The 23,496-nt window shown below is 33.9% G+C and overlaps 1 protein-coding gene across 1 annotated transcript in view; it reads right to left on the bottom strand.

The window, feature by feature from the left end:
* The window catches only part of LOC133172160 (uncharacterized), a 54,526-nt gene that overhangs the window by 8,937 nt on the left and 22,093 nt on the right, over positions 1 to 23,496 (bottom strand). Inside the window, exons 2-6 of the mRNA XM_061307001.1 lie at positions 18,498 to 18,854; positions 13,872 to 13,954; positions 12,988 to 13,132; positions 3,202 to 3,312; positions 526 to 558 (exon numbers count right to left, since the gene is read on the bottom strand). Coding sequence (XP_061162985.1) covers positions 526 to 558; positions 3,202 to 3,312; positions 12,988 to 13,132; positions 13,872 to 13,954; positions 18,498 to 18,854 — 729 coding nt within the window. The remainder of the gene's footprint in view (positions 1 to 525; positions 559 to 3,201; positions 3,313 to 12,987; positions 13,133 to 13,871; positions 13,955 to 18,497; positions 18,855 to 23,496) is intronic.

Below are 23,496 nucleotides of genomic sequence, written 5' to 3'. Positions count from 1 at the left end.
TTAACTTCAGTAAATGTGGAAAATATTGCGAGTGTTGAGCAAATTACCTAGTAACTGCAAAGGTGGAGAAACACGACAAAACGGGCGTTTATATATACATGGATTAAAATATGCACTTTCATATCATTTGCAACCATTTTACCATAAAATAATTCTGTGAGATTTTATTTGAGACTACTATGTACCAATCTCAAGATTTTCTGAGAAATCTCAGATTTTTTTTCTCAGCTGAGTCGGAAAAAATGTTGGTGGCACGCATGCTTGAGAAAGATCTTAGATTTGAGAAAAAATCTCAAAAGTTAAGTCTGAGTTTGAGAAAATATTTATTTGGTGGCACAGTTTGGAGAGAAAAACTAAAATTTTCTGAGAAATCTCAGATTTGAGAAAATCTCAGCGTTGGTGGCCCCGAAGCCAGTAAATTTTAGTTCCTCATGAACATTGACCCCAACGAATTAAAATGATTCCACAGCTAGTATCTAATTGGGAATTGATGTGCTGTTTAAGTAACACCCAATCATCTCCTACCTTTCTCATCCTTTGGACTTTCCTGCTTTTTCCCTAATAAATAAAAAAACAAAGTTATTAATATTTTTTCTTTAAATCAATACCACAATTACAAATAATTTTTATAATACTACCCATGTAACTAAGTATATACCAGTGCTAACAGAATGAACTTATATCAAATGCATAAAGTAGTATACAAGGGAAAGATAACTCTAAAAATTTTCTGCCACATACAGATCATGATTACTGTAAAATTACGTATTTTTGGGGGATCAAATTTTGGTGGTTTGAGAAAAATTGTGGGTTTGATTTCACTGATTAAGAGTTTTTGAGTAGTTATATATATGAAATTTTACATTTCGTGTTGGACATGAAATAGCGGGTCTCTTCATTCCTTGAAAACAACAAAACGAAATCCCCCACAAAATTTTGATTTCACAGTACTTTACTTTTTTCACTCTATCGACTGGAATAAAAAAAGAGCTAGTACAACCCATCCTTGGTTTAAATACTGGGCAACAACTTTTCACTCTACACATGTAAATATGGTCACCTAACAGGGTAGAACAGATCCAATGTTCAAAATGCATTGTAAACTGTCTATAACTAGATATCAATAAATCTGTTAAATTTTCTCATTTATTCTGAAACAGCAAGTAGATGATTTAATAAATAATATTAATAGAGAAGTTTTGAAATGAGATTTGCTCAGTAACTTAAATTTTCCACTTGCCTGATGGGACAATTATTTTTATTTTTATCTTCCTGGAAGCATATTTCTTAGGTTCTAGTAAATAGTAATCAGACAACCATTAATAATTATGTATTCCTGGTATTGTTATAGCTTCGAAATCAGAATTGGTGAATATGTCTAGGGGGGTCATTTTGCTTTTATGGAGAAGTGAATTTGAAACCAAATCCATTGTCAAAGCCAATAGTATAAACTGATGTATTGTGAACACTGAGCTCACAAATGATACCCCTGACTGCCATATGCTTATAATGGCAAAGTCCATTTTTTGCTTTGGGAAAGCCAAAATATCTGTCTGATCAAAACATGAGTAGGAGGTGCACAATGGCACTATGTAATAAACATTCCGTTAAAGTATCATTAAATTTTATTCAGTGGTATAGGAAATGGGTATACCCCTGATATTATAGAAAATGGCAGTGCCTATGTTTTGCTATGGGAAACCTGAAATATGTGTGTAAGCTGTGGTGCACAGTGGCACTATGTAATAAAGATTCCACGAAAGTCTCATTAAAATTTATTCAATGGTATAGAAGAGGTTGCGGATAAGGGATGGGTACCCCCGTTTTCATAGAAAGAATGGCAGTGTCCATGTTTTGCTATGGGAAACCTGAAATATGTGTCCATCATAAAGTAAAATAGGAGGTGCACAATGGCAATGTGTAATAAATATTCTATCATTTAATTTTATTCAGTGGTATAAGAAGAGTTGTGGATAAGAGATGGATTATGCCCTAAGTGTTATAGAAAGAATGGCAGTGTCAAAGTTTTGCTTTGGAAAACCCCAAACATCTGTTTGATTGAAATGTAAAATAGTAGGTAACAATAGCGCTATGTAATAGAGATGCTATGAAAGTCACATTAAATTTTATTCAGTGGTAGGGGAGGAGTTGCAGATAAGAAACGGGTAGAGATGGAAGGACGGACACCCCATCACCATATATTCCCGCTTTTCAAGCTGGGGTATAAAAATACAACTTACCAATCCTATTTTTGATTAGCATGTAATAGTAAACAGACATATTTTTATAGTGATGAGGGTGTCCATCCATAACATCTGTCCGTTATGCTTTTTTTGTCCGCAACTCCTCTTATACCACTGAATGAAATTTAATGAGACTTTCACAGAATCTTTGTTACTACATAGTGCCATTGTGACCTCTTATTTTACTTTCTGGTCTGACACTTATTTTGAGTTTCCCATAGCAAAACATGGACACTGCCATTCTTTCTATAATATTGAGGGGTACCCATCTCTTATCCGCAACTCCTCCTTTACCACTGAATAAAATCCAGGGATACTTTCACAGATTGTTTATTACATAGTGCCATTGTGCACCTCCTATTTTACTTTTTGATCTGACACTTATTTCGAGTCTCCCATAGCAAAACATGGACTTTAACTGCCATTATAAACATATGTGAGGCGGGCCCGGGGGGGGGGGGGGGGGGGGGGGTATCATTTTGTGAGCTCAGCTAGTGCTCACAGTACCTCTAGTTTTCTATGGCTTAATAAACATTTTCAAGGAGACAATAAATTTTTAATATATAACCAATTCATGATTGAATACAAATATCTAAGTTGCTCATTATCATATTGCTGAGTTTTGTCAATTTTTTTGGTTACTTGTTCTTGAAAAGAAGACTTTAAAATGACACTACCCCAACTTCTCCATTCTTCCACCCTTGCAGGGGCATGGCCCTTCATTTCAAAGATGTCTAGTAGTAAATTTGTTTGAAATATGCTTTGTGGTACTGGACAAGTCCAAAAAACAACTAACATCATGGACAAACATAAATTCCAGTATCTTATGTGTCTTAAATACACTAACATAATTTACATATAAATATTCAACATCTGAAAGAAACCGGAATGATAATTAAGCTTCCTTGTTTCTAAAATTAAAATCTAATCATTGTGAAACCTTTTATGTTAAGCTTACCTTTACGTAGCTTGAAGAACACTACTGCCACCACGATTGCAATCACTAATAAAACTCCAATTATTACACCAACTATTACAGGAACTGCAGATCCACCATTTTTGTTTGAATCTATTGAATATGTAAAATACATTAAAAAACTATAAACAAGAGGCCCATTGGCCATAACACTGCTGGTCTTCATCAGTGCCACCCCCCCTCCCAATGCCTTGATTTGAACAAAATTGAACCTACACTACCTAAGGATGATTGCACATAATTATCACTAACCATGACCATGCTATTATTGTGATATTAGGATTTTTTTCCCATATACTGTATGTGTACTTAAAAAGATGGCTTCAGATTTAAGCGGCTTTGGCGTGGACAACAATGTGCTAACTTATGAATACCGCTAAGAAATCATTTATATATACAATACAGGCACGGACATGTGTAGCACTAATTCATGTTTACGCTAACAACTCCATACCCAGTGACTGTGCTAAATTTTCAATACGAAAATTTATGTATAGTATTCCTATTAGAAAGTTTGGATTGCCTATTGTGGACCCATTCTACCCCAGGGGGCAATGATTTGAACAAACTTGAATCTACACTACCTGAAGATGCTTGCATGGAAATATAATTAATCATGGCCCTCCTGTTCTTACAGGAAACTTAAAAAAAAAAAAATTCCTATATATTCCCATGTAAAACTTTCAACTCCTATTATGGCACCACCCTACCCTTGGGGCCATAATTTGAACAAACTTGAATCTACACTATCTTTATAGAGATACATGCAAATTTATAAGACTAATCATGGTCCTGCTGTTATTGAGAAGATTTATAAAGATTTTTTTTTCTACTTTCTCCCATTTAAAACTTTGATCCTTTATAGTGGCCTCAAACTACCCCAGGGGTCATGATTTGAACAAACTTAAATCTACACTAACTGAAGATGCTTGCATGGTTATACCAATAATTATGGCTCTGCTGTTCTTGAGAAATAGATTTTTAAATATTTTCCCCCTACATACTTTGATCCTTTATTGTTGCCCCATCCTACCCCTAGGGCCAGGATTTTAATATCAGGGATCGACAATAACGGTTGTCCGATTGCCGGGGACAAGTAAATTCTCAGTTTGGGCAAGTGAAACTGTTGACTTACTTGTCCGATCCGGCAATTGATTTTTTTCTCAGAGAGATGTAAATATTTATTTAGGTTACATTTATTTATAAATCAAACAATATATTGAACATTTGATTTCCACCAGATACCTGACTGACATTGATTTGCATTCGGAATTCCTTAGTACCATTTTTAGATTATACCTTCCATTAAAAAACTGGGTTCGTTATTATGTTTTCTTTTGTGGTAAATACGCTCTACATCTAAGAACTTTTAAGATATGTATGCCTTCCTTTACCGTTTCTTCACAGTTATCTCTGAAAATTCACAATTTTTTAAAATATGATTTTTTAAAAAGAAAAACGGAGGGTATTTACTGCATGGCAGTGTGTGTTAACAGGTTAAATTGACAAGGACAGTGATACACATTTAATGCAGCATGGATATGCTTTCATGAAAATCAACTTGCCAAAGTGATAGTGTATTTGGTCAATTTTTTTCTTATCAAAACATTTACAGTAATAAACAATATTCTTTACTCCTATTTCTGGGCAACCAAGTTTTGCATTCGGACAAGTCAAAGTTTGAAATCACTTGCCCAAAGGGCAAATGAATCTGAAAGTTAATGTCCTTGAATATACACTAACTGAGGATGCTGACATATTTGTATCTGACATGAATTATAGTCTTGTTGTTCTTATTTACACTATCTCAGGATACCTGCATAGTAATATCACTAATCATGGCCCTGCTGTTCTTGAGAAAAAGATTCTCTAAGTTTTTTTTCCTATATATTCCTATGTAAAACTCTTAACTCATATTGTGGTCCTATCCTATCCCCAGGAGCCATGATTTGAAAAAAAACTTGAATCTACACTAAGTCAGGAAGCTTCCACAAAGGTTTCATCTTTTCTGGCCCCGTGTTCTTAAGAAGAAGATTTCTAAAGACATCCATCCTATTTTTGCATTTCTTAATAATCTTCTCTTTAAGAAGGTATGTGGATGTTGCCCTTTTTTGAACAAACTTGAATGTCCTTCTCCCAAGAATGCTTTGATCTAAGTTTGGTTGAAATTGGTCCAGTGGTTCTGAGGAATTTGTGTAATTCATAACTTTTCCTATGATTACACTTGCTCAAATTTTTGTCAGTTGGATATGATGTAAGTATAAGCAAAACACCTTTTACTGAAAATCAAGACTATCATTGATGAAAATGTAACATGACAAGAGGCCCATGGGCCTTAATGGTCACCTGAGTATAATACAATACTGTAAGGGATCCATAGAAGTATGAAATACCACAAACTGCTTCCAAATAAAAGAATGTGTGTGCAAGGGTCTACAGGTTTTGAATTTTAATAATAGATTAATATCATATTTAAAAAATCATTATTGTATGGAAAAAATATCAACAATATTTATTATTATTTTATTAAATTAATTGTAATTTATTAACATATTCTATAAAATAAAAGTTGTTGTAAATGTAAGTGTATTTTAATTAAGAACAATGCTATAGATTACAAATAATACGGTAATATGCAGATACATGTACTTACAGCATCGCAATATTTTGTTGTCGTGTCAAAGACAACAAATCATTGATAAAGAGACGATGATCTGAGTTGATTAACCACATGGAGCATATTTACAAAAATAATCATTTCTAACATGTTTTTCAGTTACTATAAAAATACATGCAAGAACTACACTAAGTGCCAAAAGTATTGCAACAAACATGGCTGATGTCATTGCCGTTAGCATTGTCATTGTATTTATATTCTGTTTTTATCGGGATGGATAACTTGTCAGAAAAAACATCATAGGTAATAATTTACTTGGGTATGATTGTTTAGGAGAACCTTGAATATTTACGAAAAGCAGACGATTTTTGGTATTGTAACGAATGTAATTAAATAATGTTAAAGAAAAAACAAGAGTTGTCATCCAGCGTAAAGGAATTAATTTAGATTTAAACTTGAGGGGATTAATAACAACAAAATAAGCGAAACACTAGGAATACATCGAAGCACAATTGGGCAAATTTTAAAGAAATTCAATGAATCTGGAAGTGTGGAAAACCAGAAAATTGGCAGTCCAAGACTGATGACAGATGATCTTAAAATTGTTAGACTGGTAAAAACAAATATTAGACAATCTCCACCTGATATTGCTACAGATTTTAACAACACAGTATCTGTAAAAGTACATGTATCAGTTAGAACTGTTCACCGTAGATTAGAACAGGAGGGCTGCAGAAGGGGAAAAAAATCAGAAGACTTAGACCATCAACAGAGTGAATCAACAAAGCTGAATTTTATGGTATAGAAATAGGAGACACTGGACAAATGAACAGTAGATGAAAGTTATTTTTCTGACAAAATGCAGGTGGTAATTGGACAGAATAACTCAGTTTGTGGAGAAAGGCCTCGGAAAAGTGGAAACTATACTGCCCGATTCAGCATTAATCACCAGTCAAAGTAAGTTGCATGTTTTGGGGGTGTATAACTTACAAAGGAATTGGTATAATCATACCTGTTGATGGTAATTTTTACTCACTGAAGTATACCCATCTTTAGCCAGTAGTTGCAAAAGTTTTTGGAAATAGACAATTTATATTCCAAGATGACAATGCTACCCCTCATTCATCAAGACAGACATCTGCATGGAAACAGGAAAATGGAATTCAGATATTTATTTGGCCTGCACAATCCCCAGATCTGAACATTATAGAAACTGTCTGGCGTTGCAATAAAGTTAAACTCAACTGAGAGATAGATCAGATTAAAAGTACACAAGATCTCATTGCTGCAGTGATCAGGATATGGAATGGACTCTCTCAAGTATATATCTGAAGCCTGTATGCATCAATTCCATCAAGATTATGCCAAGTGATAATTCAGAGAGGCTATGCTGCTAAATACTTACAAACAAAAGTAAGTACAATAATTATTTATTGTAATAATTAGTTTCGAAATATGCTCACTCAACTCATCAAGCAATGTCGGCCATGTTTGGTGCAATAATTTTGGCCACTCAGCATAGTTCTGCGAATTATAGATAACACTTAAGATATAAATAAGAAAGTTTAAAAACTTCACTGGGAAATGATGTGGGTCCGTCACATGATCAAATCCTGGGAAGGCCAAATGCCTTCTCAGTAGATTTGACCACATACCAACCCACTTCATTTTCCGGTGAAGTTTGTGGAATCTTTATTTATTTTTAAGGTCTTCCATCTTCATGGAAGACCTTATAGTGATTCTACTGTTTCTTCTTATTATTTTTCCGCCCATCTAATTTTGTGCACGTGATTTCTCAAAGACTACTCGATGAAATTTAATGAAATTTGCAGGAAGAATGTCTTGTAATCTGAAGTTATTTTATCCGAGAGATTTTTTGGAAAATCACTTCTGGTGCCAAGTTACCGACCATTTTCTGAATTTAAAAAGACATTTTGTCAGCAGATAATCTCAAGAACGGTAAAAGTTATCAATGTGAAACTTTCAGGGATTATAGATCGTGATAAATCCTAGCCAGGACATGACCTTTCGTTCGTCGTCGGTACTTCCTGTTGTTACCGGATGCGAATTTAAAAAGTTGAATTTTCTAACTTTTTTGTCTTTCAATATTTTTCTTTTATATTAGTAGGGTTAATAGAGGCATTTCCAAAAAGGCCTAATATATAATTTGTTTAAGAATTGATAAATCCAAACTCTAGATATTCGCATTTTAAAATTTGAAGCGGATCCAAAATGGCGGCTGTCTCCGTAAACTCCAACGAGCAGGTGGGCACTCGGAGCTCCTCGGGTGGCTTGTACCTTGCACACTAACCTCCAACGTCAGCGGTGTTCTATTATTTTGGGTTTAATCCCGATTATGTCTTAATTTTCTTTCTCATTTTTTTTACCTTTAATTTACGTTTTCATCTTTATTAATGATGTTTTTTTCTGTGTGAATCCTGGGCTATTTTCATTTGTTTTAAATAAATCCTTAAAAATCCTTGCATTTTTGAAGGACCTATGTTATATTTTACGGACATTGGCGAGTCAAAGTTTTCCTGAGAGAAAAAAAGGTTAAATACATGGGTTTTTTTCACTTATGAAATAGTGATTGAGAGTGTAGAATTCCGTGTAGAATTCTCTAAGCGATAAAAACCAACAAGAGGCCCATTGGCCACATCGCTCACCTGAGCACATTGGCTAGGAAAAAAAGCAAAAATCAGTACAGTATTGAAAAGTTTACAGGGAGGGGGGTGTTGAATTTTAAACTACCTGATGATGCTTTCATATCAATATAACAAATGGCTTTGTTGTTCTTGAGCAGCAGATTTTTTTCCCATGTATTCATTTGTAAAAACTTGATCCCCCATTGTGGCCCCACCCTACCCCGGGGGCCCTCATTTGAACAAATTTCATTCTACACTACCCAAAGATGCCTCCATATCAATTTGATTAATCATGGCTTTTCTGTTCTTGAGAAAAAGACTTTTTCCTATATATTCCTCTGTAAACTTTGATCACCCATTGTGGCCCCAACCTATCCCTGGGGTAATGATTTGAACAAACTTGAATCTTCACTATCTGAGGATGCTTCCATATAAAAATGACCAATCATGGCTTTACTGTTCTTAAGAAGAAGATTTTTAACGATATTTTCCTAACTGATCCCCCATTGTGGCCCCAACCTATCCCTGGGGGTCATGATTTGAACAAACTTGAATCTACACTACCTGAGGATGCTTCCATAAAAATATGACCAATCATGGCTTTGCTGTTCTTAAGAAGAAGATTTTAAAGATTTTTTCCTATATATTTCTATGTAAAACTTGGATCCCCCATTGTGGCCCCACCATACCCCGGAGGATCATGATTTGAACAAACTTGAATCTACACTACCTGAAGATGCTTCCATATAAATATGACCAATCTTGGCTTTACTGTTCTTAAGAAGATTTTTAAAGATTTTTTCCTATATATTTCTATGTAAAACTTGGATCCCCCATTGTGGCCCCACCCTACCCCGGGGGATCATGATTTGAACAAACTTGAATATACACTACCTGAGGATGCTTCCATAAAAATATGACCAATCATGGCTTTGCTGTTCTTAAGAAGAAGATTTTTAAAGATATTTTCCTATATATATCTATGTAAAACTTGGATCCCCCATTGTGGCCCCACCCTACCCCTGGGGGTATTGATTTGAACAAACTTGAATCTACACTACCTGAGGATGCTTCCATAAAAATATGACCAATCATGGCTTTGCTGTTCTTAAGAAGAAGATTTTTAAAGATATTTTCCTATATATATGTAAAACTTGGATCCCCCATTGTGGCCCCACCCTACCCCCGGGGGTCATGATTTGAACAAACTTGAATCTACACTACCTGAGGATGCTTCCATAAAAATATGACCAATCATGGCTTTGCTGTTCTTAAGAAGAAGATTTTTAAAGATATTTTCCTATATATTTCTATGTAAAAATTGGATCCCCCATTGTGGCCCCACCCTACCCCCGGGGGTCATGATTTGAACAAACTTGAATCTACACTACCTGAGGATGCTTCCATATAAATATGACCAATCATGGCTTTACTGTTCTTAAGAAGAAGATTTTTAAAGATATTTTCCTATATATTTCTATGTAAAACTTGGATCCCCCATTGTGGCCCCACCCTACCCCCGGGGGTCATGATTTGAACACACTTGAATCTACACTACCTGAGAATGTTTCCACATAAGTTTCATCTTTCCTGGCCCAGTGGTTCTTGAGAAGAAGATTTTTAAATGATGCCATTATTTTTTCACTAATTCCTAATTATCTCCCCTTGAAAGAGGGCGTGGCCCTTCATTTGAACAAACTTGAATCCCCTTTACCCAAGGATGCTTTGTGGCAAGTTTGGTTGAATTTGGCCCAGTGGTTCTTGAGAAGAAGATGAAAATGTGAAAAGTTTACAACAACAACAACAACGCCAACACCAACGACAACGACGACAGACAACGGACAAATTTTGATCAGAAAAGCTCACTTGAGCTTTTGGCTCAGGTGAGCTAATAAAGCATAAGTTTACAGAGGTAAACAAAAAGCATGTGTACTTCCTTCAACGGGTAGAATCATCTATACAGCAAGAAAAAAAGTAGTAATGGCTTCGTTGTAAATTGTATTCAGGAGACAAAGAGTCAACAGGTCGTCATTTATCATAGTTATGCTTAGTATGCTGGGAAAGGCAAAGATGTGACATATGCTGAAAGGTAGACCGACTGAGATCAGTTTCTAGGTTGTATGAAGGAAGCAGTATTTAGTAACTACGAATAAAAATTGAAATAAATCCATGCCAATATTTTTATGACAATGTGTTTCAATCAATTACATGATAGAATCAATCAACCAGTCTGACTCCTTCGACCCTTATGAATAATATGTAATTATAGCTGTTAAGGGAAGTAACTCAAAAATAGAGATAGGTACCGGTATGTCCTTGTCTTGTTTCTATATTTACATTTTCAGCTAAAATATCTAGAAGTCATTGGAAATGAAAATTCTGCGCTACGCCGTTATGCAACAATTTTGCAAAACACACACACACACACAAAAACCAACCAACAAACAAAAAAAACAACAACAAAAAAAGAATTGTATTCACATTCATTGTTTATTTCGAAAGTACCTTACAATATGAATGTGTGGATGTATCTATTTTGTAAATGTCCAATATGCACATGGATGCATTCATAACAATGTCAACCCGTGCACGCACGGGTCAAAGTCTAGTATCATATATAAAGACTTAGTACATTTGATATTCTTAATTTTTAATTATGATCTCTTGAACATCCAGTATGTTTTTTTTTTTGGGGGGGGGGGGGGGGGGCATTTGCAAAATAATCTGTTCTGCATCACATCTGCTAAATTGTGTAAAAATACCAGTATAGCACCTTTTTCCATTTTCATCTCTGCTTTTACAGATTATATACATGTCTATTACCTGTGTATATATAAAGTATATGTATTAGCAGTGCTTAACTCTTTTATTGTTGAGGTCATATTTTGAACAAATTGAGAAGTTGAGACCTGCAGTGTTAAAATTGTTACAAAATTTTTTACACCTTTAGTTTAATAACTGATTGTGTAAAAATACCAGCTTCGCACATTTCTTCATTTTCATTACTTTGCTAGATATGTATCAGCAATGCTCAACTCTTTGTTGTTGTCATATTTTCAATAAATATCCATAATTTCTTTTATTAAATTTGTTTGGGAAGGTGAAATTTATGTAAGCTCCGGCATGATTTGAACTCATGACTTGATTTATAGCTAACTGGGGGTCAAAACCCTTCTGCGCTATGCAGTTACGCAACAATTTTGCAAAACACACACACACACACAAACAAAAAAAAAAGAATTGTATTCACATTCATTGTTCATTTCAAAAGTACCTTACAATATGAATGTGTCGATGTATCTATTTTGTAAATGTCTGATATGCACATGGATGCATTCATAACAATGTCAACCCGTGCACCCACGGGTCAAAGTCTAGCATATATAAAACAAAAACCATATGAAATAAGTGAGTTTTGGAGAAATATTATGGTGAAAAATTATGTAGGTCCTTTTTATCAACATTTTACACAGGAAATGCATTGAGAATTGCAAAAACACTGATTTGACGAAATCTAAAAAAAAAAGAAGGTTGGCTTGGTAGGTTAAACAATCCCTAATATATCCTGTTTATTACAATTAAAACTACTCAAGAGATCTTGAAAAGTTCTATACAAGAAGTTGTCTGAGCAAGAACTCGAAAATGGTAAGAGATTAAGACAACAAACTTATATGAGCAACAGTCCTTAAGATGTAGGCAAAACCATTTGGGTTCAGAGCATCAGCCGTTACTTCCAGTCGTCACCGGAAGTGATAAAAGAAATAAAAATTTTAACTTTTCTTTTCTTAATTAAAAATTGCATCACTTTATTGCATCTTTTTCGCAGATTCGAAAAATGTTGGTCCCACTGGAAACAAAAACGACAACTTCTGGTTATAAGAGAAAAACTAAATAATTTGAGTATTTTACTTTCTCATTAATATTCTTTATAGATATAGTATTTGAAATGAATTTTAAATATGTTATTCAGAGTGCAAATGTCTAGAGTAACCTTGAAAAGGTTAACTTCCGGTTAAAGGAGATAGCACGTTGAATTTGCACGCTGACGACCAGGGTTACAATTCCAGAGTGTCTGAATTTCTTTTATCACTTTTTCAGCTTGAATTTTCGTTTTTATTTTCAGAATCGGACGGAAGACCTCTCATTGCTCGCAATGAGTTTCTAGTTTAATTTCTATATTTGTTCTGGCAGTGTTCAGAACAAAAAAGATTTAAACTTGACTGGTAATGTTGGCACTACAAAATTTATTTATTTACAAGATTACTTTTTTGTACCTGACAATAGAATATGTACAATGCAAGGAAAACATTAGAGAAATTCTGAATGCTTGTGTTTATTGTTTGTTCACCCTTCACTTTGCACATACATTTGCATTCTGCATTTGCTCACCATTCAGTGTTCACACACTGTTGGCTCTGCATTCGTTTAGCGTTCACTCACCATTCAAGTGGGAAAGTAGAACCTTTCAGGGACTGTAGTTCCAAATAATATGTAATAAGAACATACCTTTATCATGTTCTGGTACTTTGAACATCTGCTCCTCACATTTTCCGGCTGCATTACAACACAAGTAGCTGACAGACATACCTTTGGTACACTTTTTTATCACTGTGTAGCCATTCACAGTTTGCATCATGTCTGTTTCATTAGTCTGAATGAAAGAAGATATCATACAACCGATATGTTCTGTAATTTGACACAAATTTTGACCAAGGTATATTTTCTGTGTTGGAAATATGATTGATGTATATTAGAAAAATGAACTTTTTATGTGACTTTAACATTTTCAAGATCCTTCAGACAAATAAATATGGCCAAAATAAAATTATTGTTTGTTTGGAATTGCCTCCTGCCTCATTGAAATGACCCCTCCTGGAAAAATTTTATTGACCAAAAATATGAAGATTTTTTTTTTAATTCAATCAATTCTTGGCCTGTTACCATATGTGCCACCTAATCACTTAATAAGTGTAGGATCTAAGCAAAACTGGGTTCCTGGTTGATGAGAGATACCCTTTACAAAAAGATGGAAAATAATGTGTTCATTCCTTATTGAGATTTTTATCATCAATTTTTAAATTTAAAAAAAAAATTAATAATTTCTCTCCCTCCCTCCTGAGTCTGAAACCTCCCAGGTGGCAATTCCAAACAAACAATTTTTTAAGGATGGCCTAAGATGAATGAATGCCTCTGAGGCACATGAAACTCATCCTATGTTCTAATAATATGCAATTCTTTTTCTACAAATGGTGGTCTTTCTTGTGCATAGAAATTTTGGTCTACATATACTTGTTGCCATCACCAAAATTGATTATGATAAATGGACATTTCCCTTTCCCCATGAGATTTCACTTTTTCAATTTGACCACATCTTGGATAAAATTTGTTACCATTGTAAGCTTCCCATTTTCTCCTGTGAAACAAGTTGAAAAAACACATCCATCCTTTACCCTGGGATTCTCAAAGCAAACATCTGAAATTGATAAACACACTTTATCAAACAGGAGGCCCAAGGACCCTAATGGTCACCTGAGTATAAAACAACACTATAAAGGATCCACAGAAGTATAAAAATAAAACGATATAAACTGAAAGAAATAGGATGATCAAGGATCAACAATATAATTAGTCTAGTAACAAATCTTAAAGAAGATATATTTACTTACCTGTACTTGCCCCTGTATGTTACTATCACCATGTAAACAAAACAAAACAAAAGTGCTTATGCACTATTTGTAAACCCATCTTTCTCTCTGGCCTCTCTTGGTCATTGAAGAACATTTAATGTATAAAAATAAGGTATTTTGTCTCATTTTTTTTTTATCTATTACAGTGAAACTTGTCTAATCTGGATGTTGTGTATTCTGAAATCTTGCTTAATCCAACGTAAACTTTAAGTCCTTTCAATAAATTTAATTGTTAAAAATATTTTCTAATCCGGAATGTTGTCCAATCTGGCCAATTTTTTTTTTGGAACCAATGGTGTCCGGATTAGACAAGTATTACTGTATTCACAAGTCTCCCTGATCCTTAAAAACTATGAAAGTGTTTTTATATATTATAAAAATTCTTGTATTATCGCTTACTCAATTGACCTTTCAATTACATTTTTTACAGTGATTAAATATCATAGGTGTTTAGGTGAATAGCAAATGGATATACCTTCTCTAAGTAGAATACAAATTAATAGAGTCCTGTCCAGCACCAAAACACTTGACCAAGTAGTTCAGAATTTCACAAATACATGTGGTAAAAATACCCATCCTTCATGCCCAGGAGAAGAGCAGTATCTTTTCAATGAAATAATGCATTTTCACTGTACATTTAAATACATGTACAGCCCCACCCTAACACCAGAATCCCTTACACAGGGGGTCATAAAATTCACAGTTTTGGAATTAGAAAACATTGCTTATCATAACTATGCACATAGTTTATCTTCTAAATACCAAGGAGCAGAGAAGAAGATTTTCAAAGAATTGATGCATTTCCAAAAATAATCAATAAAGCCCCACCCTGACACCAAAAGCCCTGGCCCTGGGGCCATGACATTAAAAAATTTTGGAAGAAGCACCCTTGCTGATAACCATGCATTTTGTTTGCTTAATACCCAGAAGGATAGAAGATTTTCAAAGATTTAATGCATTTTCACTATATATTCAACATTGCTCCTTCCTTACACTAAAACCCCTGACCCAGGGGCTATGAATTTCAAAATTTTGAAAGAGGCACCCTTGCCCATCATAACCATGCAATTGGTTTGTCTATTAAATACCCAATAGCTGAGAAAAAGATATTTTAAAAAATCATGCATTTTCACCAAAGAATTAATGCATTTTCACTATATTATCAAATAGAGCCTTTCAAGAACCCTGAATCTGGGGCCACAAATGTCCAAATTTTGGAAGAGAGCTCAATGCTTATTACAACCATGGCAACAGTTCAACTGCTTGACGATCAGGAGTAAAGAAGAAGATTTTTGAAGATTGCACTAATTTTTATGGTTTAGGCCCCACCCCTCAGGACCCAGGGGGAAGAGACCAAGAAATTAACAATTTTCCCTTCACTCATAGATGCCATATGCCAAAATTGGTTGAAATTAATTGAGAGGTTCCTGAAAAGAAGCTATGTTCAAATGTTAACAGTCGAAACACATCGCACAATGCACACCACATGACGACGGATGAGAACAGAAAACAAAAGGTCATCTGAATGACTCAGGTGACCAAAAAAGAAAGCAGTCTCATAACCCTAGAATTTATTTAATTTATCAAATGGGCCATTTGTTAAACTTCTAGAAAATACAGATTTGTAAGCTGGAGGGCATTCTTAAATCCTGTTATTCAGGATACAGAACAGAAGTCTGATATAGATATTTAGATTTATATGATTTCCAAAATTTATGTTCTCCAAAAACATAAACTGGCAACAAAGCACATCGTCAGGTCATATGAACCATCTTTTTCTCAATATGGGCTTCCAATCTTTGTTCTTTACAAAGATTACCGGTATGCCTAGAAAAGAATTATACATTTTTTTGTCATAAGCAATCCTTGAGTCAAGTATGGGTTTTCAAAGTCTGCCTGTTACAAAGTAATGATGTAGCCATAAATTTTACCAGTGACCTTGAACTTACCCAAATGTCATAAATAATGTGGTGATGCATTCTCAAATCATAAGCAAGCTTTGGCTGAAAACTGCAATCAATGTTTTACTGTGAAATCACTAATTTTTTTGTAATTGGGGTTTAATTTTTAATTAGTTTTCGAGGTATGAAGAGACCCACGAATTCATGTCCACCACGAAATGTAAAATGTCATATATACATAACTACTCAATAATTCTTCATCCACAAAATTAAATTCCCTCAAACCCATATTTTTTTCTCAAACCATGAAAATCTGACCCCCATGAAAATATGTGATTTTACAGTACCTCTTACGAAGCTACTGATTTTACACATTTTCTGCAAGTGACCTTGAACTTACTGGAATGATCTTTGTGAAGGTCATTATATAGACTTAATTTTTTTTTTTTTTGATGGGCCTCCAATGTTTCTTCATTACAAGATACGGCCAGGACAGGAATTATGCATTTTCTGAATGTCTAAAAATGGAATTAGGTATACAGGTTGTTCATGACATATTCATAAGATCTAAGTAATTTTGGGGTGAAGTATGAACTTCCAATGTTTCTCCATTAGAAAGTTGTGGACCAGACAAAAATTATAAACTTTTTCCTGCCCATGACCTTGAGCTTGTCCAAAATAATGTTAATTTAAAGTCATGACACACCCTTAGGACTATCTTTGGTCTAGCATGAGCTTACAAAAATTCTCCATTATGAAGGTAGTCTGGACACAGTTGCACAGCTAGACAGATAGCTAGACAGACAGATGGAGCTGATTCCAACATAGTCAAGATAGCACTCCAAACTTGGTTCTTCATTTGAAGAAACTTTGTGTGTTTGTGTAAAATTTGATTCTAATTGGAACCATGTTCTGGAGAAGTTAAAAAAGTGAAGTTTATGGACAATACAGAAATTTCAGAAGCGGGGGGGGGGGGGGGGGGGGGGGGCTCATTTCAATGATTTTTTCTGACAAGCCAAAAAAAAAGTCCAATCTCCAAAATTTTCTTTTGTGTGTGTGTGTGTGTGCAGGGCAGGGGTGAGTTTGTGGTTGTAAGTTAAGATTTTCTTTAAGTTTAAATCAGTCCTTATACTACGTGCCAACACTTTACCTGGGGACTATAAATAACATATACAAAAGGGGGTTAGGGGGTAGGAGGAGAGCGAATGCCCGGTGCTGGATCAGCCTTTGATAGTAGTTAGACACACAACAGAGACAGACAGTTGAAAGACTCTTTTCGGTCAGAAAAGCTCACTTGTACCTTTGCCTCAGGTGAGCCTAAATAAGATACACTTCAGTAGGTCTTCAACAGGTCTGGATGATTTCCAAATATGGAAGTCAAGAACGATAACTGAAAGATGCTATAAATATTCATCATATACATGTAAATATTTTCTGCCCAGTCAGACAACAGCATTTTTACACACCCAAAACATATTTCCAAGGAATAAAAGAGAACACGTGCTTTTGCTTTTTTCCTTCAAAAATATTTTTTTGACAAAAAAACTTCGGAAGTTAGGTGAAAAGTTTGGAAAAATAAGGTATCCCCCACATACATACTTACCGTGAACAAATCTGACATTTTCATCTAGGAAAAAAAACATTAATGCATGTAACAATGCAATCCTTTATGGAGGAATAGATTACACCATCAAGCTATTATCAATTACAACATTAACCAGAATACGCTCTATGTTGGTAAATATAATTTTGCTTAGTGGTCCGATTTTCATTGATAACACATAGTTTCTATGCGTATAGATCTACTGCATACAAGTGTTCATCGTATAGACTACATGTAGTTTTAAAATATCACGGGTTTCATGAGTGCTGAATACCATGTTATATACATTTTAAATGGACATTAGGAAAAGTGTAAAACATAGAGAAAAGGGAATGTAGATGAATGCTTTTTATCATCATAACTTACCATGCATACCAGAAACTGGATAATTTTGTAATAAACACTCAGGAAATAATTAAAACTGTTATATTCCCATACGAAAATATTTTTATGTCAGGCTCTAAAAACTGAAAATCTGCCGCATTGATATCAAATTTCTTAACACGATAAACTTTTGAGATTGCTACATGTGTACCTCGTAGTGACAGATTTTTAATCCCACTTAGAATTTATAAATATACATATGCATAAAGTTTTTAAAAAATTTTCTCTAAAAAAATCTTTTGGGCAAAATAGTTTAAACCATGTTTTATTTATTTTCTCATGGGTTTGTCTAAATGCCATTATCTGATTGGTCAGAAAGATTAGCACCTTGTTCATTCTGTGTATTTATAGCAATTCACAGCTATCGTTCCTGACTTCCATATTTGGAAATCGTCCAGAACTGTTCAATATACTTTCTCTTTACTTAAAAATTGTTCATACCTTTTACTGACAATTGCAGGACATACTCCGACGACTGTTGTGTGACATTGACATAATTAATCACAAGAACATATTTAGAAATGTCACTTTTCTGCACATTTAGTAAAACTAAATTTTTCAGCTGTGATGAATCATCATGATTGTGGAGTAGTCGATCCTTGACATCATCTACGAAGATTTGGAAGTTTTTATCAGCTACTTTGTATTTGGCAAAGCTTGGATCCTTTGGGTTTAAAATCTGTTTATACCAAATATAACTATCCACAGTAAGAGACTTATTTACAGGGAGATCAAAGACCAAAGTAACGTTGTCACTAATGCAGCCAGTGATGGTTTTTTGGATACCCTGACCAAGTACTGCAAAAACAATGCATAAATTAAGGAATTTTGGATATAAAATAAGAAGTGAACATTTTTATAAATAGAGGATATATAAGCTTTTTTTTAAACCTTACTATTTCTAAAATAATAATAATAATACTTTATTTAAAGAGGGTAACCCGAATATGCCGATTAGTGCAAAGCACTATAGTCTTCCTCGGGGCCCTCTATGCATGTATAATACAATTATGAATACAACAGTACAATAATCAGAAGAAATGCAAGTACATGTATATGACATAGGTGAAATACATTTGAAAAAAGTATATATTATTAAGTTACAAATTAAGAAATGTTGCATCCATTGATGATAAATTTTTCTTCATTTTGTGCAGTTGGTGAAAAACGTACATGTAGTGGTAATTTGTTCCATTAATGAACGCCTGAATATTGAAAAGAATTTTTAAATATATTTGTTCGATACTTTTGTAGACTAAGGTCATAATTGGATTCAGAATGTAGGATATAATTATTAGAGGAAATGAATTCAAAGGAGTCTCTCTGATAATCAGGTGCCATACATGAAGTGTTTTGTAAAGTAATATGTATTTGTGAAAATCAATCAACTTATATATAGTCAACCAACCCAAATTTCACAAATAATGGTAGTGATGGGGAATCTCAGGGACCACATCTAATATAATTCTGGCTGCTTTTTTTTTGTAGTTTAAAAAGTCTTTCTATGCCAGCACCTGGAGCATTGCCCCAAATAGTCCAACAATAATTTAAAGAAAGCAGAATGTATGCATTATAGAACAGTTTTCATGTGTGTAATGGGAGAAAATTTTTAATCTTACATAATGTAAATAGTTTATATGTCAAGGACTTGCAAACATAATCAATATAATCAGGGATCGACATTAACGGTTGTCCGATTGCCCAGGACAAGTAAATTCTCAGTTCGGGCAAGTGAAACTGTCAACTTACTTGTCCGATCGGGCAAGTGAATTTTTCTGATAGAAATGTATATTGGTATCTATTTTACATTAATTATAAATAAAACAATAGATTGAACACTTGATTTCCGCCAGATACATGACTGACATTGCTCCCTTGGATTTCTAGATTATATCGTTCATTAAAAATCGGGTTCGTTATTCTTTTTTATTTCATGTTAAATACGCTCTACGTATTACAACTTTGTTAACTACTTAATTCATTCACACTGACAGAATATAATATGGCCTATCCTGATCAAGATATTTATGTTTCATAGCAACTATCTTCCTTAGCGTTGCATCAATCAAAATTCACAAAACAAAACGATCCTACCCAAAATGATTTTTTATTAAAAAGGAAATGGATGGTTATTGATGCATTGCAGTGTGTGTTTACAGATTAAATTGACAAGGAAAGTGGTAGTATACATTTATGTCCAAACGTACCACCTAAATTTTTTCAGGTACCTCAACTTTCCAGATTTATAGTTACTGTAGTGTATCTGTGCACACTTTTTCTTATCATAATATTTACGGCAATAAATTATTTTCCTATTTGGGCAACCAAGTTTTGCATTCGGACAAGTCAAAATTTGAGATCACTTGCCCTTTGGGCAAGTGAATCTGAAAGTTAACGTCAATCCCTGATAATTATAGTGCAATGAACATGATGAATGCATGATCAATATGCACTCCCAGGAGTTTCTCTGATTCAACATTTTTTAGCACTTCGTCTGATACACAAAGATCTAATTTTGAAGATGTTAACTTAGATTTTCTATGTTGAGTTCCCATAAGCATACATTTTGTCTTATTAATATTCAACACCATTTGATTTCTGGAACACCAGTTCTCAATCTCACACAAATCAACATTTAGGGCATTTTCAATAGAATGCACATTATAATGATATATACCCGGTATGTAAAGTTGCATCATCAGCAAGCAAATCAATATATGTATGATTTACATGTAGAGGAAGATCATTTATATACAGTAAAAATAAAAGTAGCCCTAAAATAGAACCTTGAGGCACACCTGCTGTGATGGGCAAGAATTTAGAGGAATATATATGTACCTTTAGTTTTACAGATTGAGTCCTGGAGCTTAAATAGGAATAAAACCATTTAATTGACATTTGGTCAAAGTGATACAACTTAAGTTTATTCATCAGAATATCGTGATTAACTAAATTAAACACTACTAAAATCTAGAAAAGTTATGCCTACAAGATTTCCTTGATCCATAGCTTGTAACCAATTGTCTGTTAGTTTTGTAAATGCTGTTTGACAGGAATGAAACTCTTGGAAAACCAGATTGTGATTTATATATAAGATCAAAGGTAGTGGTAAAATCCTATAGTTGATTGGCTATGTGTTTTTTTCAATTAATTTTTACAATGTTGGAAGAATTGATATATTAGGTTTGTAGTTTCCTGGATCAGCATGGTCACCATAATCTTAAAAATAGGAGTGATTTTTGCTTTCTTTAAATGTTATGGAAATACACCATTAGTGATGCTAGCATTTATAAGATGTGTAATGGATTTGCATATGACATTAGCAGAGAGTTTTAGTAGACAGGGCCAATAAAGTCAACACCTGCTGACTTATTTAAATCAAGAGCATTCAACATATTTTAAAAATACTTCTATCTCACTAATTTGGTGAATACTGAAAAAGTTTTCATTCCCAAGTTTTGATTTTGTAAAGTTGTTTAATAATTTAGAATCAAAATTTGGCACTGTCATATCTGACAATAACTTACTGGATACTTCTGTAATGTGTTTATTAAAAATATCAAGTTGAACTATAACCTGTAAATTTTCAAAATCAGAACCATTCTGAGTGATACGGGTTGGTGTAAAGTTTTTTGAGTCTGGAGATGCCAATTGGTTTAAATAACCCCCCCCCATTTCTTTAGGACTTGAGCTTTCTTCAATAGCTGATTTGTAATAAGATGTTTTGGCTTCATCAATTAGCTGTGTGACCTTATTTCCCCAAAATCTGAAATTGTCTGAATCCCCTCGTAAATGGAAAAATCACGTAAATGTCTAGCCTCATTAATTTCTTGTGTAAGCCACTTAGGTCGAATATCTGTCTTGACTCTTTTTGTTTTTTACTTTTGCATGCTTGTTAAGAATGCCATTAAATAAATCATAAAAACTGTTCAATATTTTGTTTGGATCATCAAGTTGGAGAAGAGTGTTTAAATTTACATTTGCTAATTAAATCTGTACAAAAATTATTTTCATCAAAATTTTTAAAGTCTTGGTATTGAATTTCAATATGTTTACCTTTTTGCTGCATGCAGTTAGCTTTGCGTGTCGAACACACGGGGTAGTGGTCAGAGATAGCAATAGGGGGGACACAGAATTCACATATGTTATCTGGTTTGGTCGTATAAAAATGATCAATTAAGGTACTTGAGGTACTGGTAACTCGGGTAGGTACAATAATTATCTGTGACAGTCCAAACTCCTTTAAAGCAGGTGTCCAGTATTGTGGGGGGTCTTTCATTAAATCAATATTGAAATCACCTGATAGAATTATTTCAGTGTCGTCACAGCTGCGGAGGCATGATTCACCTCCCTTGGTATGTCCTCCACCCAGCAGGAGGGGGCAGATGGTGGACGAAAAGCAGAGCAAATAAAGTATAGGTTTTGAAGACATAACTCCTTATATGCAGGTGCTATTGGTATATTGCTTATACAGTAAAACTCATTTAGTACGAACACGGATATTACGAATAGTACGGATATAGCGAAGTTTTTTTGCAATCCCTGGCGAAATTCTTAACAATTCCTTGTAAAATATTACGGATATAACGAACTTGGATATAATGAATTTATGGTTATAACGAACTGATTCTGTGTCCCTTAGAAGTTAAAAATAACGAAATTTACATCTTTTATAGCGAATTTTTAAAGAATTTAGTTTTTAAAATATTGAACTGACATTTACTTTCTAAGTATATATATTTAGAACACTATTCATCCGAAAATTTTTGAACTCCAAGGTAAATTATATATTTTTTACTTCCCCAAAATACATTTGGTAGTCATACTTCAAGGAAAAAAATTTATATTGCGAAGTCGCTATGTATACTTTAACGAATTTGTTATATGGGTATAACGAATTACGGATCTAGTGAAGTAAATTCTCAGGTCTCCAGAACTTCGCTATAACTGAGTTTTACTGTACATCAATAAGGGAAGTTGACGATAGAAAAGTAGAAGCCATCACGTTATCATAAAGCTTTGTTGTTAGGTTTCCACTAATGTCTTTTTCTAGATATGAAACAGATCTGTCAGACTCTGTGGTATCTTTTACTTCGAGTTCAAAGGGATATATTAATGAATCAAAATAGGAATGAATATTCATAAAATGTCATTGATATATAGGGGCCCTCAGATATAGCGAGAAACCAGTCGAAAATGGCGGACACATTTCTTTTACGAATCGTGTTCAGCTTTAAACAATATATCATAATATTTTGTACATGAATAGTAAACATTTTTTCAGGAATTTATTACTCAACATGCTGGGAACAAGATGGAGCCTTGTATATTTAACATTGTTATACCTTGAGAAATTGGTTCCTATATAAATCTATACTAAAAAAAAGTCTAAAGTCTAAAAGTCTTGTATTTGGTTCTTGGGTCCAACAAAATGCATGTT

The sequence above is a fragment of the Saccostrea echinata genome, unplaced genomic scaffold (genome assembly GCF_033153115.1).
Source record: "Saccostrea echinata isolate AGI-Se365-2 ecotype Australia unplaced genomic scaffold, CSIRO_AGI_Sech_v1 ptg000054l, whole genome shotgun sequence".
Classification (NCBI taxonomy): domain Eukaryota; kingdom Metazoa; phylum Mollusca; class Bivalvia; order Ostreida; family Ostreidae; genus Saccostrea; species Saccostrea echinata.
The sequence above is the reverse complement of the archived record's forward strand: the minus strand, read 5'-3'. Positions and strand labels throughout refer to the sequence as shown.